Genomic DNA, 16,388 nt, shown 5'->3' on the forward strand with positions numbered 1-16,388 from the left:
TGTACGACTGTTCCCTGCTCTTGCAATCCTCCACTGGGGTTTCCAGGTCACACGTAACCTATAACCGAAAGGGGAAAAAATGTATCCTATAACTGAAAGCGGGGGATCCCCTATGAAGTGGGAGGGCAGCTGTATTCTTTCCCCCCCTCCTGCCTCTCCCCCCACCCCGCCCTCCACAACCCTGCCTATTGTTTGATGCACTTGGTATCATTCCTACAGCAAGTTGGGTGGGGTGGGTAACTTTATAGGAGAGGGGAGGAAATCATGGCTAAAAATCACAGTTGCTCTGTCTCCAGAAGGCATTGAAGGTACAGTACAGTTCCCTCTGTTGCAGCTGGGACTCTTTTGCAAACCTCCCCTTCCTCTTTCCTTCCGTTCTGAAGTTTTTTGCAAGCTGTGTGGCTCCTTTATCCTTTATCTTAAAAAAGCAGCAAGCTTGTAGTGAAACTTGGATCTCGAAGGGTAGCTGGCCTGCCCTTTTGGGCAGATCCCTGGCAAATAGTTTGGGAGGCCAGTGCATGTTGCTGAATGGGAGACCTGATAACCCTGAAGTATCTGGATGGGCAGGGGGGGGGGTGATCATTAGAATCTGATAAGATGGCTGGTATTCTCTACCTAATGGCGCAGCAGAGAAATGACTTGATACTAGCAAGCCAGAGGTTGCCGGTTTGAATCCCGGCTGGTATATTTCCCAGACTATGGGAAACACCTATATCGGGCAGCAGCGATATAGATAGGAAGATGCTGAAAAGAATAAATTCATTCTGTGCGGGAGGAGGCAATGGAAAACTGCTCCTGTATTCTGCCATAGACAACCACAAGGTTCTGTGGTCACCAGGAGTCACCGCCAACTCGACTGCACACTACATCTATATCCTCCACCTGTTGGCAGTGTTCCCTCTAACACGGATCCCCAGATGTTGTTGACTACAACTCCCAGAATCCCCAGCTGCAATGGCTTTTGCTTGGGGATTCTGGGAGTTGTAGTCAACAACACCTGGGGATCCCTGTTAGAGGGAACATTGCCTGTGGGAAGGGGCTGATGTGCAAGTGCAGAAAGAGCAAGTGTAGCTTGGGACAATCGGGCAGCTTCTGTGTGAGACAGAATTCTTATTATGTCCTTAGCGAATCCAGGGATGCTGTGCTCATGGGTAGATCCTCCCTGTGATGCAGAACACTGGGGTGTCCCAGTGCCCTGACCAGGGAAAGAATTTTTGCATGAATCCAGTGTTGGTCTGTGCAGGCAAATGTTGTTGCTGGAGAGTGGAGGTTCCAACTGTGTCTCTTTCTTCATCTGTGAAATAGTAGAGGGCAGGAACAAAGAGACCATACCTCCTCCTCCTCCTCCTCCTCCTCCAAGGCTGAGATCCTGATTGCCCAGCACATACCTAAGAATGTTGTCCAATGCACTTGTTGTGGAATTTAAATCCCAAGCAAATGAGCACTATTTATTTATTTCTATATTCTATAGAATATATATTCTAAGTGCTAGATATATACACTTGTAGGCCATGTACAAATTAGAGCATACAACAAATATTTTTTTAAAAAACAGTTAAAATTCACAAAACAAGGTTACAGATAAACACACATTAAATATTTTAAATTTTTTTCAGTTAAAAGCCTGAGAAAACAGGTGTATCTTGAGGATTTTCCTAAAAGAAATCGGAGATGGAGATGCTCTTATTTTAACAAGGAGCATATTCGAAAGCCCCGAGGCAGCCACAGAGAAGTCCCAGTCCTGAGTCACCAATAAACTGAGCCTGCAGCAACCATAACTGGACCCCTCCAGATGATCTTAATAGGCAACAGGGTTCATGACAAAGAAGGTGCTCTCTTAGAATTTGAGAAGTAAATCATCTTACTTCCTCTAGCAAAAGTGCTGCGGAAATACTGAAAGATGTACAGGTGGTTTTTGTGCATTAAGCAGCTGCTGGGAAGCTTAATCTTACAAAATAGAGGAGCCAACCCTACAGTCTCTTTGCCGGCATTAAAAGAATGAACCATTAGGATGTTTTATAAGCCCCCGAGTTTCAAAGATAATTAGGCAGAAGAGGAAGCATTTAAACCTCAGAAAGTATGACTGATTAAAATCATGAACTATATCACATGAGTTTGTCTCATTAGTGAGCACAAGGCAATTGCTTCCATTATCCATCTTTTTCATATTTCCCCCCTATTTGATATTGTGAGTTTCTATACTGACGTATTGGAGTATATTTCTTATTTATACAGTATTTCACTGTGGCCAAGCTGGGGCCAGTAATCGGAGCTATACATGTAAACACTCGTTGGTGTGGCTGGCTAGTGCATTCCTTCAGGCTGTGTCTACAGGTTTGTAGGTTCAAATCCCACACTAAGTGCCTACATCTTCACTTGTTTCTGTCTTGTCAAAAGAGAGCTTTCAGAAAGTATCAGTTAGAAAAGTCTCCTAATTTCTCCAAGATGGTTCCACGAGGATTTAGCCTTGATCTAACTAGTTTAATTATAAAGATTCAGCTAAAACACAATTGTATGTTGCTTTGCACAGCAAACTAAAGGTTGCTGTGGGTTTGTGTTCCCTCTAAGAGCTGAGCCCAGAAGGCCTCAGGATGAGAAGATCATGTGAGAGAATGGAGGGACAACTTATTTTGTAGCAGAAACTTGTGTGAATGGTTGGATCCTATATGATACTGGGGGGAGGAGTGCAGAGGGCTCAGCGATACTTGCACTAGATGGGCTAGAGCAGGTCTGCTCAGCTGTAATCCTCCTGCAGATGTTGGTCTACAGGTCCCATAGTCCCTGGCTCTTGGTCACTGTGGCTGGGGATTATGGGAGTTGTAGTCCAAAAACAGCTGGGGGGGGGCAAAGTTGAGCACACTTGGAGACTGTCTGTAGATAAGGGGTATTTGCGAGTGTTGGCTTGGTTGAGTGAGTTTCCCCCTCTGATCTAAGTTTATGCACTTGGTTTTTCCTGTAAGTTGTTAATAAATAAATGGGTCATTAGAAGAGGTTTGCTGCTGTTTGTGTATGTCCAATAAAGACGTCTTTTCCTAGTTGGGAGCCTCTCTTTGTTCCTGAATGAGACCTTCTGCAAGCCCTGATGGTAACATCCTCTACGAGGACAATGACTTAAACAGAACTAGTGTCTTGGGGAATCCTTGGTGATAACTAATGCATTTAAGTGATTTTCCCCCCATTAATTTTGTATGCTATGCATTTCTCTCTCTCTTTCTCTCTCTCTCTCCCCCCCCCTCTCTTTTTAATGCAAACTTACATTTTAACAGACTGATTGGGATTGGGATACCCAATGCCACTGCAGTAACCTCTTCTGGCCACTAAAGGCCTGATGAGATGTTAATAGGTGTTTCTTACTCAGAACTGTTCAGATGTTGTTGAAGGCTAGTGCCTGTTTGGGTATATTGTTCCAGATCTCTCTCGGTATGTGATGTTTTAGTTTCTTAATAAATCTTTATTTGTTTTTTGAACTCCACCTACTTTCTCCAGATAATCTCTTGGGCTAAACTTCTTTACCACCAGAGCATACTCTGCTGTGTGAGGACTAATAGGAACATAGGAAACCTCCTTATACCAAGACAAACCATTGGTCCATCTACAGTAGCTCAGTATTCTTTTCACAGACTGGCAGTGGCTTCTTCAAGGTTGCAGGCAGGAGTCTCAGTCTTATCTTGGAGATGCCAGGGAGGGAACTTTGAACTTCTGCATGCCGAAGTTCTTCCCAGAGCAGCCCCATCCCCTAAGGGGAATATTGTAGTCATAGGTCGTCTCCCATTCACATGTGGTCTCCCATTCAAATGTAAACTAGGATGGATCCTGCTTAGCAAATGGAGACAATTCATTCTTGCTACAACAAAACCAGCTCTTCTCCAACTGGTCTTGCTACATCAAGACCTACAGGACAGGATTTGTAACCCCAATGAGAAACCCAGATGAGGTTGAGATAGTGTTGGAGAGGATTTTAGTGGTAGGTGTTCTGGTAATTGGAATGTGGAATAGCTAGATTGCCAAAGTTGAGCATGTCCATAGGCCAATGGGGAGTGAGGTTAAGTGTTCCTTCCTGGGCAGCCTGGAGAGGCAGGAACTGGGAAAACGGGGACAGAGTTGCCGGGTGTTCCAGAATCCAGTTGGAGATGTACCCTGTTTCCCTGAAAGTAAGACCTACCCCGAAAGTAAGACCTAGCAGTAATTTCTGATGTACTGCTAATTGCCCTAGTGCATTTTTGGGGGCTAAAATTAATATAAGACACTGTCTTATTTTCGGGGAAACACGGTATATGGGAGAGAGTAACATACAGTTGATATATGTGACTTCCCTTTGGATTCTGCAGATGGTGCTGCTGACCTGCCTGTTGTAGGGTGGCAAGATGACAAACTTCTTGTGCCCTTAAAAGGAGGAACTTTGACGGCAGCAGCTTGTCATAGAGCAATAAGAGAGGAGAGCTGGTCTTGTGGTAGCAAGCAGGACTTGTCCCCTTAGCTAAGCAGGGTCTACCCTGGTTGCATATGAAAGGGAGACTAGAAGTGTGAGCATTGTAAGAGATTCCACCTCAGGGGATGGGGCCGCTCTGGGAAGAGCAGAAGATTCCAAGTTCCCTCCCTGGCAGCATCTCCAAGATAGGACAAGATTTATTTATTTATTTAATAGGACAAGATTTTTTTATTGAACCAACAAACTACCAAAGCATACAGTACTTTGCCAAAGCACAATTATATACAAAGTGGTTGTTTGTACATCATATATCTACAAAGATTTACACACAAGGATTTGGAAACCCACAAGGTTATGAAGTATATGCAGGTAGTACTGTAACTACAGTACTAACATTAGTACTATAATGGGGGATTACAAGGCACATCAGGTAATCGGGGGGTTACGTCCAACATCCATTTCCATAATTTGTCCCATTGCTGTTTAGAAGAGATACTCTTATCTTTTTGCACATAACCATACAAACTTTTCCAGAAGAGATTTACTGTCTCATCTGCGTGAACCTCTTGGTCGCGTCTTCCCTCCCTATTCCTATGCAGGAGCATTGCATAAATGACATACAGGTTTCTTAAACTGATTACGAGAAGGGGGACTTTCCAGTTCCCTAGTATGAGGGCACCCGTTCCGTCCCGTTTCCTTGAAGGTTTCTTTCTGGGACTTCGAAAAGAGGTTCTATCGCTCAAACCCGATGTTAGTTCTTCCCAAGTCTGTTTTTCCAAATCAGGCCACTCTAACAGCTTGCTTACTCCCTGCCACACTCTTTTGGCTACCACACACTCTTTTAAGAAATGTGAGTGGGTTTCCCTGAATGTTTTGCCTAGCTCACTAGCTTTCTGTTTGCAGGTGATTTTAGGACACTCTTGCTGGTCCTCTGGGAGGGCTGGGAGAGATTCCTGCCTGCAACCTTGGAGAAGCCGCTACCAGCCTGTGAAGACAATACTGAGCTAGATAAACCAATAGTCTGACTCAGTATATGAGAACTTCCTATGTTCCTAAGAAGCTGCAAATACTGAAATTTCCAGGTGTACAGCTACAGGAACTCTATCCTCCTCTATATCTGGCAATGTATCTATAACTGTCCTTTGGTAATTGTGGCTGGGGATGGTGGGAATTGTAGTCCAACAACATTTGGGGACTCCAGCCTGTGAACCCCTTCTCTAAGCTTCTCTAAGAAGCTCTCTGTGAGAATGTATTTTTAGAAAAGGAAATTCCTTATTGTTCATAATCAGCTGTGGTTTCACAATGAGGAAATGTCTCTCAAATCAGAAGCAGCATGACAACATGGGTCCTCTCCAACAACATGGGTTACAAAAAAACCACCCTTAAATGTAGGAAATGCTTTGAGTCAGCAAGATCAACCCTTGGTCTTGTGGTAGGATTTATTGGACCACTGATCCAGTGTGACAAGACAGGGGTTACTCCGTGCTTTTCTGAGATCAAGACTCAGTAGAGAGATTGCTCTGATCCCAATTCTAGGAGCACACTGCTCCTTCGAGGTAGGCTGCCACCAGCTGAAGTCTGATCTAAAGCCACTGACCAGGCTGAGACATGACTTCAACAATCCTAGAACTCTCTGGTTTGGAACTTGCAGGCACTGTACAGCCAGAGTCCACACAACCCAGCTCTAGACATACAATATAGTAATCTAAAAACAACTCATCAGTAACTCATGACCTTAAGAGGCACATAGGGAAGAGTTGTGCAAGTAACCCTCCAGAACCTGTTAAATCAGACTGAAGCTACTTCTAATATATGAAATAAGGGTTGCACACAGAAGAAGAAATTGGGGGAAATCGGGAGTAAACAGAAGCACATAGGAGAAAATCCAAAACATTAACTAAGTCTCCATGACTTAGCCCTGAATTAAACCCAGTATCGGAAGAATTCTATTTGGTTTGCTTTGGAATCCAAAAAACCCAGCTCTGAACTCTTCTAACCTTGTTAAGGCTGGACCAGGGTCGTGGGTAGCAAGTGGATGGTTGTGGGCAACGATGGGGACTTCTCCACCACTTTCAAAAAAACCTGCCATAGTCCCCTGAGTCTCCTCTAAAAATGTTGGTGCCTATGGTACCAAAAACGGCGGCGGTGGGGGTGGGGGGAGTTCATTTATGAAATGTGGGCTTACTGCATCATTGTCCTGAACCAAATCTATTTCTGTATATCATGAGATCAGGTTTTCTGTATCTTTATTCTCTTTTTTTGTAAGAATTTTGCTACAGCTGGACTTGTGTTGGGAGAAAAACAGAAAACAGAGCCATAACACATTGTGGGGAAACAGTGGACACCCAGTTAGTTGTGTGTGTGTTTTTAATGCCTTCGTAGCTGTAGAAGTTTAACCATGATAGTTAAACTAGTTATAGCCCAGAGGTTATCAAACTTGGGTCCCCAGATGTTGTTGGATTAAAACTCCCATTATCCCCAGCCACAGTGGTCTTTTTAGTCCAACAACATCTCACGTTTGAGAACCCATGGGTGATGGTGAAATAATGAATTTTGGAACAGTTTTATTCCAGGAAAGCTTCTGAAACCTTTTTATTTTATATTTTAAGGCTGCAGCCGCTGGCCTTGCGTACGTTGGCGGATATGTTCTTGACACCTACAGGATCTACGACCCCTTCTTTCAGGACAAATATGCCCTCCTGCCGGCTGTTGTCATTATTTGTGTTGCTGTGGTGATGTTCATAATTGGACTGATTGGCTGCTGTGCCACCATCCGCGAGTCCAAAGTTGGATTGGGAGTTGTAAGTATTGTCTCTAGCCTGATTCAGACGTAATGCTCCATGGGTGTACAGACGTCTGTACGCTTGTACATGTTTATGTGTGAATGACTGTACCTCTGTTCATCTTAAAAATGAACCTGGATACAAGCCCTTCAAATGCATGGTACAGATAGGAAGTGTAATTCTATACCTGCATTCAGAATAACATGTGAATGTACCTGTGTACACTGTACACTTGTACGAGCGTTGAGCATAAAGTATAATGGGCCTTCTGTCACTAGAAAATACTTTTTCAGAGTGAGTTTGGGGTTGTCTCCGGAGAAAACTGGTCCCTTGTAGCAAAGCAAAATATGAATGCTGCTACCTAATATTATGAATACTGTATTTATAAACTGCTTTTCAACAAAAAAAAGTTCACAAAGCAGTTTACATATAAAAAGAAATGATAGTTTCCTGTTGCACAAGGGTTCACAACTAAAAAGAAATATGCAACAGCCACTGGAAAAATGCTGTGTTGTGGCAGACAGAGACTGTTTCTCATATTTATCACTCTTCTCCCCCTGCTAAATATAAGAAAGCAGCTACTTTAAAAGGTGCCTCTTTGCTCAGTTAGCAGGGGCTACTAATGCCCCCCCCTGCAATTTTTTGTTATCTAAGCCAACCCTTGTGTTCTAGAAAACAGGAGTGTTGGGTTTAGGCACAGAAGAGTGGTAGGGCCAGGGAACAGAGGCCCGGGTTCCTCCCCGTCCCCAGCAGCCCCCCCTGTGCACGCCCTGTGTGCCCCAGTGATGCCCCTTGCACGTGATGTCATGCGTACATATGCATAGCCCAATTGCCGGAGGTCCTGCGTGAGCCCTCCGGAACGCATTCCTATCCGGCATTTGCTGGCTGGATACATTTATTTCCCTTTATCTCTCTCACTGGAGGGAGAGGAAGCGAAACCAATGCACCTAGCCAGCAAAAGCTGGCTGGGAATAAGCTCTGAAGGGCTTAGGCAGCCCTTCCGTGGCTCGTGACCAGCTCGCTATTTGAACCCATCTGCTCAATGGTGGCTCCACCCTGGCACAGATAATTAACTGTACACTGTCTCTGAAGTATAGCCCAGACTCCTATTTTCACTTTGGAGAAACCCTGCTGCAGCCTGTGTTGGGAAGCCTACCAGGATGCTGGTTTGTAAACAAACTAGTTTACACCTGCTAAGGATCTCTTATCTATTGCTCTGTGTGTCTGTATTGGGGCATATCTGGAGAATAAGATGATGATGCTTTTGTGGGAGGGAGGGAAAGCAGGATGCATGTAGTGTGGACAAAAGCCCACTCCTGTTCTGGAAGTGACTGGTCACTGCATCACTACTGCATGCAGCCTTATAATTATAAAAAGCAGTGATGCTCCAGAAGAGGGGTGGACCTCCAGTGCACTGATCAGGCATGTCATTAGTGAGGAATGCAGCTTGAAGGGACTGGACGCCACCCTTGGACTAGCCACATTTTCAGGAGTACAGAGCAGTCAGTGGAGGAGCCCTGTTGTCTATTGATGGGTTCCCTGTGATGCAGGGAGAAAGCCATCATTTCTCATGCAGACTTCACATCAACCCGTCTCCATATACGTGTACAATGCCTGTCAGAAGCAATGGAAACTCCTACCTAGAGCATTTTCCTAACTTGCTCCTCTCTTTTCACTTCAGTTCCTGTTCATTATTCTGATGATCTTCATTGCAGAAGTGGCAGCCTTTGTCCTTGGCTTCATTTACAGAGGAAAGGTGGGTGAAAATAATGTTTTGGGATGATTTTTTTTTTTTTAAATCTAACTCTGGAGTCTCTTCATTCTGTCAAAGCTGGGCTGTGGAACTAGCCTGGAGTAGTGTCCCCTGAAATGGGGAATCTCAGATGTTGTTGGACTAACCTGGCAAAGAGGCACCTTTTTAATGTGGTGATTCTCTTTATTTAGCAGGGGGAGAGTAACTGGCCCTCTCCACCCCCGGCACAGTACCTCCAGTGACTGTGGCTGGTGTCTCTCTTGTGTTTCTTTTTAGATTGTGAGCCCTTTGGGGACAGGGAGCCATCTTATATTTTTATATTAATTAATTAATTAATTAATTAATTAATTAATTCCCCTGTGTAAACCGCCCTGGGCCATTCTTGGAAGGGCAGTATAGAAATCTCATAAATCAATCAATGTCCAACTTGTGTCCTTTGTACCCAGTTCAGTTCACACTGTGCCAGCATGAAAAGAGGCTGACTCAGATGCTGGCTGGCTATCCTGCCTTGAGCTAAGTGGTGAAGTTGAGGACCTGTCTGAGAGGGGAGCAGGCTGTGTGACCTGTGGGGGAGGGAGAGAGAGAGGTGTGTGTGTGTGTGTGTGTGTGTGTGTGTGTCGGGGTAAACCTAACCAGGCAAGGAATTTACAGAACTCTTTACCTAGACAGCAGAGATATAGCTCACCTGGTCATCAGCTTCACAGTGGTGAGCTGTATTTATTCTCAAACTAGCCAATTTTTATCAAAATATGCATATATATAATACAAATATATGCAAATTTTATGCAAAGGAGACCTTTTTTTTTTTTTTTGTAAAAAGCAATTCCTGCATAGAGCTGGCAGTGTCAGAAAGTGCTAGAGTAGCATTTCTTTTATTTGCCAATCTGATTTCCAGTTATTTTTGAAGCTTGGCTGATATCTTAAAGTGGCAGCAAAAACAGTTGCCACTTTGAGACTGCAAAATTCACGCTAGTGCAGCACAACATCAGCCCTCCAGCTGTTGTTGGACTACAACTCCCATCATCAGTGGCCAGTCACAATGCCCAGTAATCAGGAATGCTGGGAGTTTTAGTCCAACAGCTGGAGGGCCAAAGTCTTTCAATACATATTTAATTCTTTTCTCAACTTTCCTCTCTTTTTTCTTTATATATAGATGCTTTCATGCTGGTGTCTCGTGTTTCTTTTTAGATTGTGAGCCCTTTGGGGACAGGGAGCCATCTTATTTATTTATTTATTATTTCCCTGTGTAAACCACCCTGGGCCATTCTTGGAAGGGCAGTATAGAAATCTAATAAATCAATCAATATCCAACTTGTGTCCTTTGTACCCAGTTCAGAGGATGCTGTGGCATGTATAAAACTTGCACCATTCTCTCATTACAGGTGAAAACTGATTTGCATGAGCCAATGCAGGAAGCATTCAGGCAGTATGATGGGAAAACCGAAGGGTCTCGTCTTATAGATTACTTGCAAAAGGAGGTAGGAAAATTGTTAGCATTTTCATTGCAAAACTCTCTCGCCCGGAAATAGGAATCAGTGGATTCAGCTTGTGTACATTATTCTAGTTGCCAGTTTCCTCCAGGACACGTGTGGTAAGTGTGCTCAACATAAAGGAAATAATATTATGTCTGAGACATTCAGAGCAAGAGATGTTCTAAGGATGGTAGTAGTGCAAGCCATTTAAGGACACTGAGAAGAATTCAGGTGCTGGGCTGTCAATTTCAAGCTCCAAAATGTTGGTGGCTTTCCAAAATGGCTGCCACCAACTTGAAAAATCTCCAGATTTTTTCAACAGAGGACAGGGCCTCTGTAGGTGTCCCGAGACCCTCCTGGCACATCCCTTATAGCGTGGGAGACTGCCCATCCAAATGGTCCCTCTACACACACTCCCAATACTTGTTTAGGCGTGGGAGACCTGAGTTCTGCTTTGCTCTCATTTGACCATTTTGATCTTGCAGCTTCAGTGTTGCGGAATCCACAACTACACTGACTGGGTTAACAGCAGCTGGTACAATTCGACTGGCAACCACAGCATTCCCGTGAGCTGCTGCAAGCAAGCCTTTAAGACCAACTGCACAGGACAGCTCAGCGAGCCACAGTTCCTCAGCACAAAAGTAAGGGCATGTTTTGTTCAGGAATGGTATGAGAATGATGGGATTGCTAGTGGCCAGGAGCCAAAGATGGGTGGAATCCAGTCCCTTCTGGCTCCTCGGGCCAGGGCCTGTTGTCCAGAGTTGGCATTGTCTGGTGGGTGGGCCTCTACAGCAGTGTTCCCTCTAACAGGGATTCCCAGATGTTGTTCACTACAACTCCCAGCACCCCCAGCTGCAGTGGCCTTTGCCCGGGGATTATGGGAGTTGCAGTCAACATCTTGGAATCCCCTGTTAGAGGGAACACTGGCCAGCAGGGCCCCTGGAGTCACCTGGCAGCACTGCTGTTGGTTCTTGATGCCAGCGCCTGCTTGTTTGTTTTCTCTGAGCTTGCAAGCACTGACAAAAAGAGATCAAATGGTTAGTGCTGGACTGAGACAGCAAAGGCTCGAGTTCAAATCTGCGCTCGGCTGTAATGCTTAATGGGTGACCCAGGGCTGGTTACTCAACATAACGTGCCTCACAAGATTGTAAGGGAAAAATGGGGACAGAGGGAAAGAACCGTGTGTGCTTCATGAGCTCCTTGGAAGAAGGGTGGGGTGATAATGGTTCATGAGAGGGAGCAGTGGCGTAGCCAGTGGAAGGGCGGCTCATATTCCTCCCGCTGGAGGCCCCGCCATGCGTGAATGCCAGTGATAACCTTACGTGCAAAGGGTACATTGCCAATGACAACATCACGCACAAAGGAGGCATGGCCCGGGCTCCAGAGAGCCTGTGTGAGCTCTCCAGAGCTCATTTCCAGCCAGCGTTTGCTGATCAGCTGCATTTATTTCTCTTTCTCCTTCCTCCAGTGAGGGGCGGAGAGGGAAATAAATTCACCCAGCCAGCAGAAAATGGGGGCTGGGGAGGGCCCTCCGGAGATCAATCTACACACTCTTTGTGTGAGATGTCACACGCAAGGAGGGCTCTGGCGGCCTTTTTGACTGGCGGCCCGGGTTCTTTGAACCATACTGTGCAATGGTGGTTCTGTCCTGAGAGGGAGGAGAAGAATCAGCAGTCCCTGCTTTCCTCTCCCTCTGGAGCCAGTGCATACCACCAGAGTGAATGGGCAGTGGAGAAGAGGAGGGGGACCCACTGAGGGGCTCGTTTTGCGTGGGCCCTGCTCTACCAAAACCTAGAACAATTACTATCCATTCCCACCATCTGCATTCCTCCCTCCTTGTCTCTTGGCCAAACCAATCTGAGATACTCCTGAGATTTTCCTTCCATACGGTCCTGCCTGTCTGCTGAGATCAGCAGAGGAGGCCCTACTTGTGTCCTCCACCCTCAGAAACACAACTGGATGGCTATACAGGAGAGGACTTTCCTGAAATGGCACCCAGGTTCCTTCATCTGACTCCCTCCCTTAAGTCATATCAGTATAAGGTTAAGACTGTTCTGTTTTGGCAGGCCTGTGTTGTGAAATCTCTCCTTCTGTGCAGCCTGCTGTTATCATTTGTTTGATTTCTGGTGTAAATTGCCTTGGGCATATTTCTGAGATGGAAGAGCAGATAAGCGAACCCTTTTTACTGATACGAGCATCAAGTGTAGCCAGCACAACTCTTGAAATTCAATATAAGGGGTTTTTGGCTGTTTTATTTTTGATCTGTTCTCATGGAGGCTCCCTGTCAGCTCACAGTAGCCCTCAGACATTGCCGTGCAGACTTACGTGCATGTGTTGTTCTGAGTTACTATACATGTACTGGTTTTAAAAATGAACCTGAGTGAATTTCAGCCCCCTCTAATGCAGGGTACAGACAGGAAGTGTGCTGCTATTAAACTACACATTGAACATAATGTGTGAATGACTAGATCACGCCTAATGTGTGAATAATAGGTCACACACTAATCTATCTAGACTGTGCATTGACCATAACATGTGAGTAGGGCTATTGACGACTGTGCAAATTGTTTCATTCTTTGAATTCTGGTTGGAATCAGGGGTCATCCCATTAAACTGATGGCCAGTAAATCTAGGACAAACAAAAGAGAGTTCTCTTCACACAGCACATAATTAATCTATGGGATTCTCTGCCGCAGGATGGAGCGATGGCCACCAGCTTGGATGGCTTTAAGCGGGGCTTAGACAAATTCACGGCCTATCAATGGCTTCTAGTCTCTTTGGCTGTAGGCTGCCTCCAGATTCAGAAGCAGGATGCCTCCGAATGCCAGTTGCATGGCAGCAATGACAGGGGAGGTGTGAAGTCTTCATCTCCTGGCTGTGGGCTTCCTAGAGGCATCTTGTGAGCCACTGTGGGGAACAGGATGTTGGGCTAGATAGGCCTTGGGCTTGATCCAGCAAGGCTGTTCTTGCGTAATGTTTTGTTCTTGGGTGAGTGGTGTGATGGGACATCTGCAGCTCTCTCTCTGTTCTCCTCCTGTATCCCTGCAGGGCTGTGAAGATAAACTGGTAACAGTGCTACAGAGTGTCCTCAGCTATGCCATGCTTGTCATCCTAGGATTTGCAATTGTGAAGGTATGTTTCTTATAAAGTTCAAAGATGAATCTGTTCTAGCAGGGTTAGAAGGCAGCTGGGGTAGGTGGGACATCTTGGAGAAGTCCAGATTAATTGCACAGAGCAGCAGCATTCCAGTGGATGCTTCCAGGCCTTGCCCTGCATCCTGATTACTTCCGGTCCTTTGCTGTGCTGGAGGAGGTGTGCTAGTCTGTTGCTTTTAGCCTGGACACAGTGCTCCCCCAAGCACCTTAGTCTGGGAAGCAGTTTCCCAAAACTGCTTCCCAAAGCACTGGGGCCAAAAGCAGCATATCTGGCTCCCTCGCCATTTCCAACTCTGCAGACAGCTCTCATAGTGAGGATCCCATAGACAGCTGCTTAGTCTTTTGTTCAGCTTCTCCCTTCCATTAGTGGCATTCCATCAGGTTCCTTTTGGCTCTAATCGGAGCATTCCTTGGATCGGAATTGCCATCTACATACAGACCAAAATAACCACGCAGTGCGGTGGAGTTTATTTTAGTACTTCCAAGTTCCCAATAGATCCTTTTAAATAAGTCAGAAGGAATCATGACTAGCAAACTGTGTTAGAGCTGGCCTTCTTGTGGTAGCAATCATGAATTGTCCCCTTTTGCTACGCATGGTCTGTCCTAGTTTGCATTTGAATGGGAGACTACATGTGTGAACACTGTTCCTCCCACCACCCCACCCGCACCTGCCCCCTTAGGGCATGGGGCTTCTCTGGGAAGAGCACCTGCATACTTGCATGCAGAAATTCCTTCCCTGGCCGCATCTCCAAGATAGGGCTGAGAGACTTTTGCCTGTAACCTTGGAAAAGCCACTGCCAGTCTGTGTACTGAGCAAGATGGACCAATGGTCTGACTCAATATATGGCAGCTTCCTGTGTTCCTAAACAGATAAAATGTGTGTGGCTACTAAAGAAGTCTTAATGGCAGAAAAAGAAGTCAATGTTCAAACTGTAACTTCCTTTGAATGTGAACCTAAGTACTACAGACACGAATTACATTAGGAAAGGAGAGCTGGTCCTGTGTTAGTGAGCATGAATTGTCCCCTTTGCTAGCTAAGCAGAGTCTGCCTTGGTTTGAATTAGGGTGGGAGACTACATGTGAGTGCTGTAAGAGATTTCCCTTGAGGGATGGGGCCACAGCTCTATGGAAGAGCATCTGCATACAGAAGGTCCCCTTTTCAGTCCCTGGCATCTCCAGGCAGGACTGGGACAGTCTCTTGTTTGAAACCTTGGAGAGCTGTTGCCAGTCAGTGTAGCAAATACTGAGCAAGATGGACCAGTGATCTGACTTGGTAAAAACCAGCTTCCTGCGTACACTGTATATTAATAGTTGTTTCCTTATTTCAGTTCTTCGGAATGCTTAGTGTCTGTGTGCTGACCTGCAAGAGAGAAAACAATGACTACCAGCCTCTGAATTCAGGAGTATTTGCTTGACAGCAGAATGGAGCAAGTGACTCTCTGCTCTTCCATGATAAAATGGATTGGAAAAGATGGCCCAAACAGAAAACATTTGTCCACTTTTGTAAAATGCTGAATTGTATCTCCATAAACGGAAAGGAGATCCCAGTAGCTTTCAAAAGTTTTATTAAATGTGAAATTATTTGGCTTTAACGTACATATCTATTGATGATTCGGCCTGCGAATTCTTTTTTTAACATAGTTGAATTAAGATGAATCGCTTTCCTTGAAAGAACAGCAGATGAAGCTTTATAATAGAAATCTTCCTTGATCCAGCTGGATTATCTGCATATCGAAGTCGGTTTCTAGATATGCGGTGCACAGATGTTGCTGACTATGCTTGGTAACAAATATATATCCCCCCCCCTTTTTTTTTTACACAAACGAATGCTGACAATTGCTTGAGGTGACTATTGGCATTTACTGATGTCTCAGTCTTTGGACATTCATAAAACTTGTCTGGTATGGTTAGCATTCATCTGTGAATGTCTGCATTGATCATAGGTCTAGTTAGGCAATGCATATGGTACCACAAGATCTGGGGATGGGCATGTTGGCTTTGGGTGGATGGAATCAAATGATTTCGCTGCCACCACAACCACCATCACTCTCTCACTCGCCATCAAATGATAATACAGAGGCTCTCTAGATTGGCAGCCCATGATCCTGGGATCAATGCATTTAGCCAGTGGTCCAGTTTAAGTGTTGCACTAGCAACGGTTCTCAACCTTGGGTCTCCATATGTTGTTGGACCACAACTTCCCTTATCCTTGGCCACTGTAGCTGAGGATGACGGAAGCTGCAGTTGCACAACATCTAGAGATTCAAGGTTAGGAACCCCTGCACATAACCCCTTGCCGTATCTCAGCCAACATGTAAATAAGAGCTCCTGGCTGGATTGGGTCCATGTGGAAGGGGGAATCCATACATACTGTATTTTAATATTTATGTGCTGGATTTTGTCTGAGAATTTTTATTGAGGGTATGGCAAACTTTCAACAGCAATTGGAACTGGCCTGCATCCTATGTTCTTAGATTGCACTGAGAAACTATCTTCATTCCAGATGTTAAATAAAGTTTGAAGTGCTACTTACAATGGTATAGAATGTAATCAAATGCAAGCTGATGTATTGATTTATTTATGCTGTTCTGTTTTGCTTGTCTCTGGAGTGGTTACATGTATTTACTATACAATTTTTGTGTGTTTGTGAAGAGCAATCTAGGTTAACATTCCTGCTATCGAAATCCCCCCCCCCCAAAAAACACAACAATTTTGCTTTAATGACTTGGAGTTCCAAGAATAACTGGACTAAGGAAAACAAGGACATGAACGTTCAATAAAACCTTTTAAATTTTA

General features: G+C 44.9%; 1 protein-coding gene across 1 annotated transcript in view; it reads left to right on the top strand.

Annotated features, from left to right (window-relative positions):
- The window catches only part of LOC128348207 (tetraspanin-36-like), a 35,163-nt gene extending 18,775 nt beyond the window's left edge, over positions 1–16,388 (top strand). Inside the window, exons 2-7 of the mRNA XM_053303942.1 lie at positions 7,039–7,230; positions 8,894–8,968; positions 10,348–10,443; positions 10,923–11,078; positions 13,486–13,569; positions 14,921–16,388. Of these exons, the coding sequence (XP_053159917.1) occupies positions 7,039–7,230; positions 8,894–8,968; positions 10,348–10,443; positions 10,923–11,078; positions 13,486–13,569; positions 14,921–15,007 (690 nt within the window). The 3' untranslated portion in view covers positions 15,008–16,388. The remainder of the gene's footprint in view (positions 1–7,038; positions 7,231–8,893; positions 8,969–10,347; positions 10,444–10,922; positions 11,079–13,485; positions 13,570–14,920) is intronic.

The sequence above is a fragment of the Hemicordylus capensis genome, chromosome 2 (assembly GCF_027244095.1).
Source record: "Hemicordylus capensis ecotype Gifberg chromosome 2, rHemCap1.1.pri, whole genome shotgun sequence".
In the NCBI taxonomy this organism is placed as follows: domain Eukaryota; kingdom Metazoa; phylum Chordata; class Lepidosauria; order Squamata; family Cordylidae; genus Hemicordylus; species Hemicordylus capensis.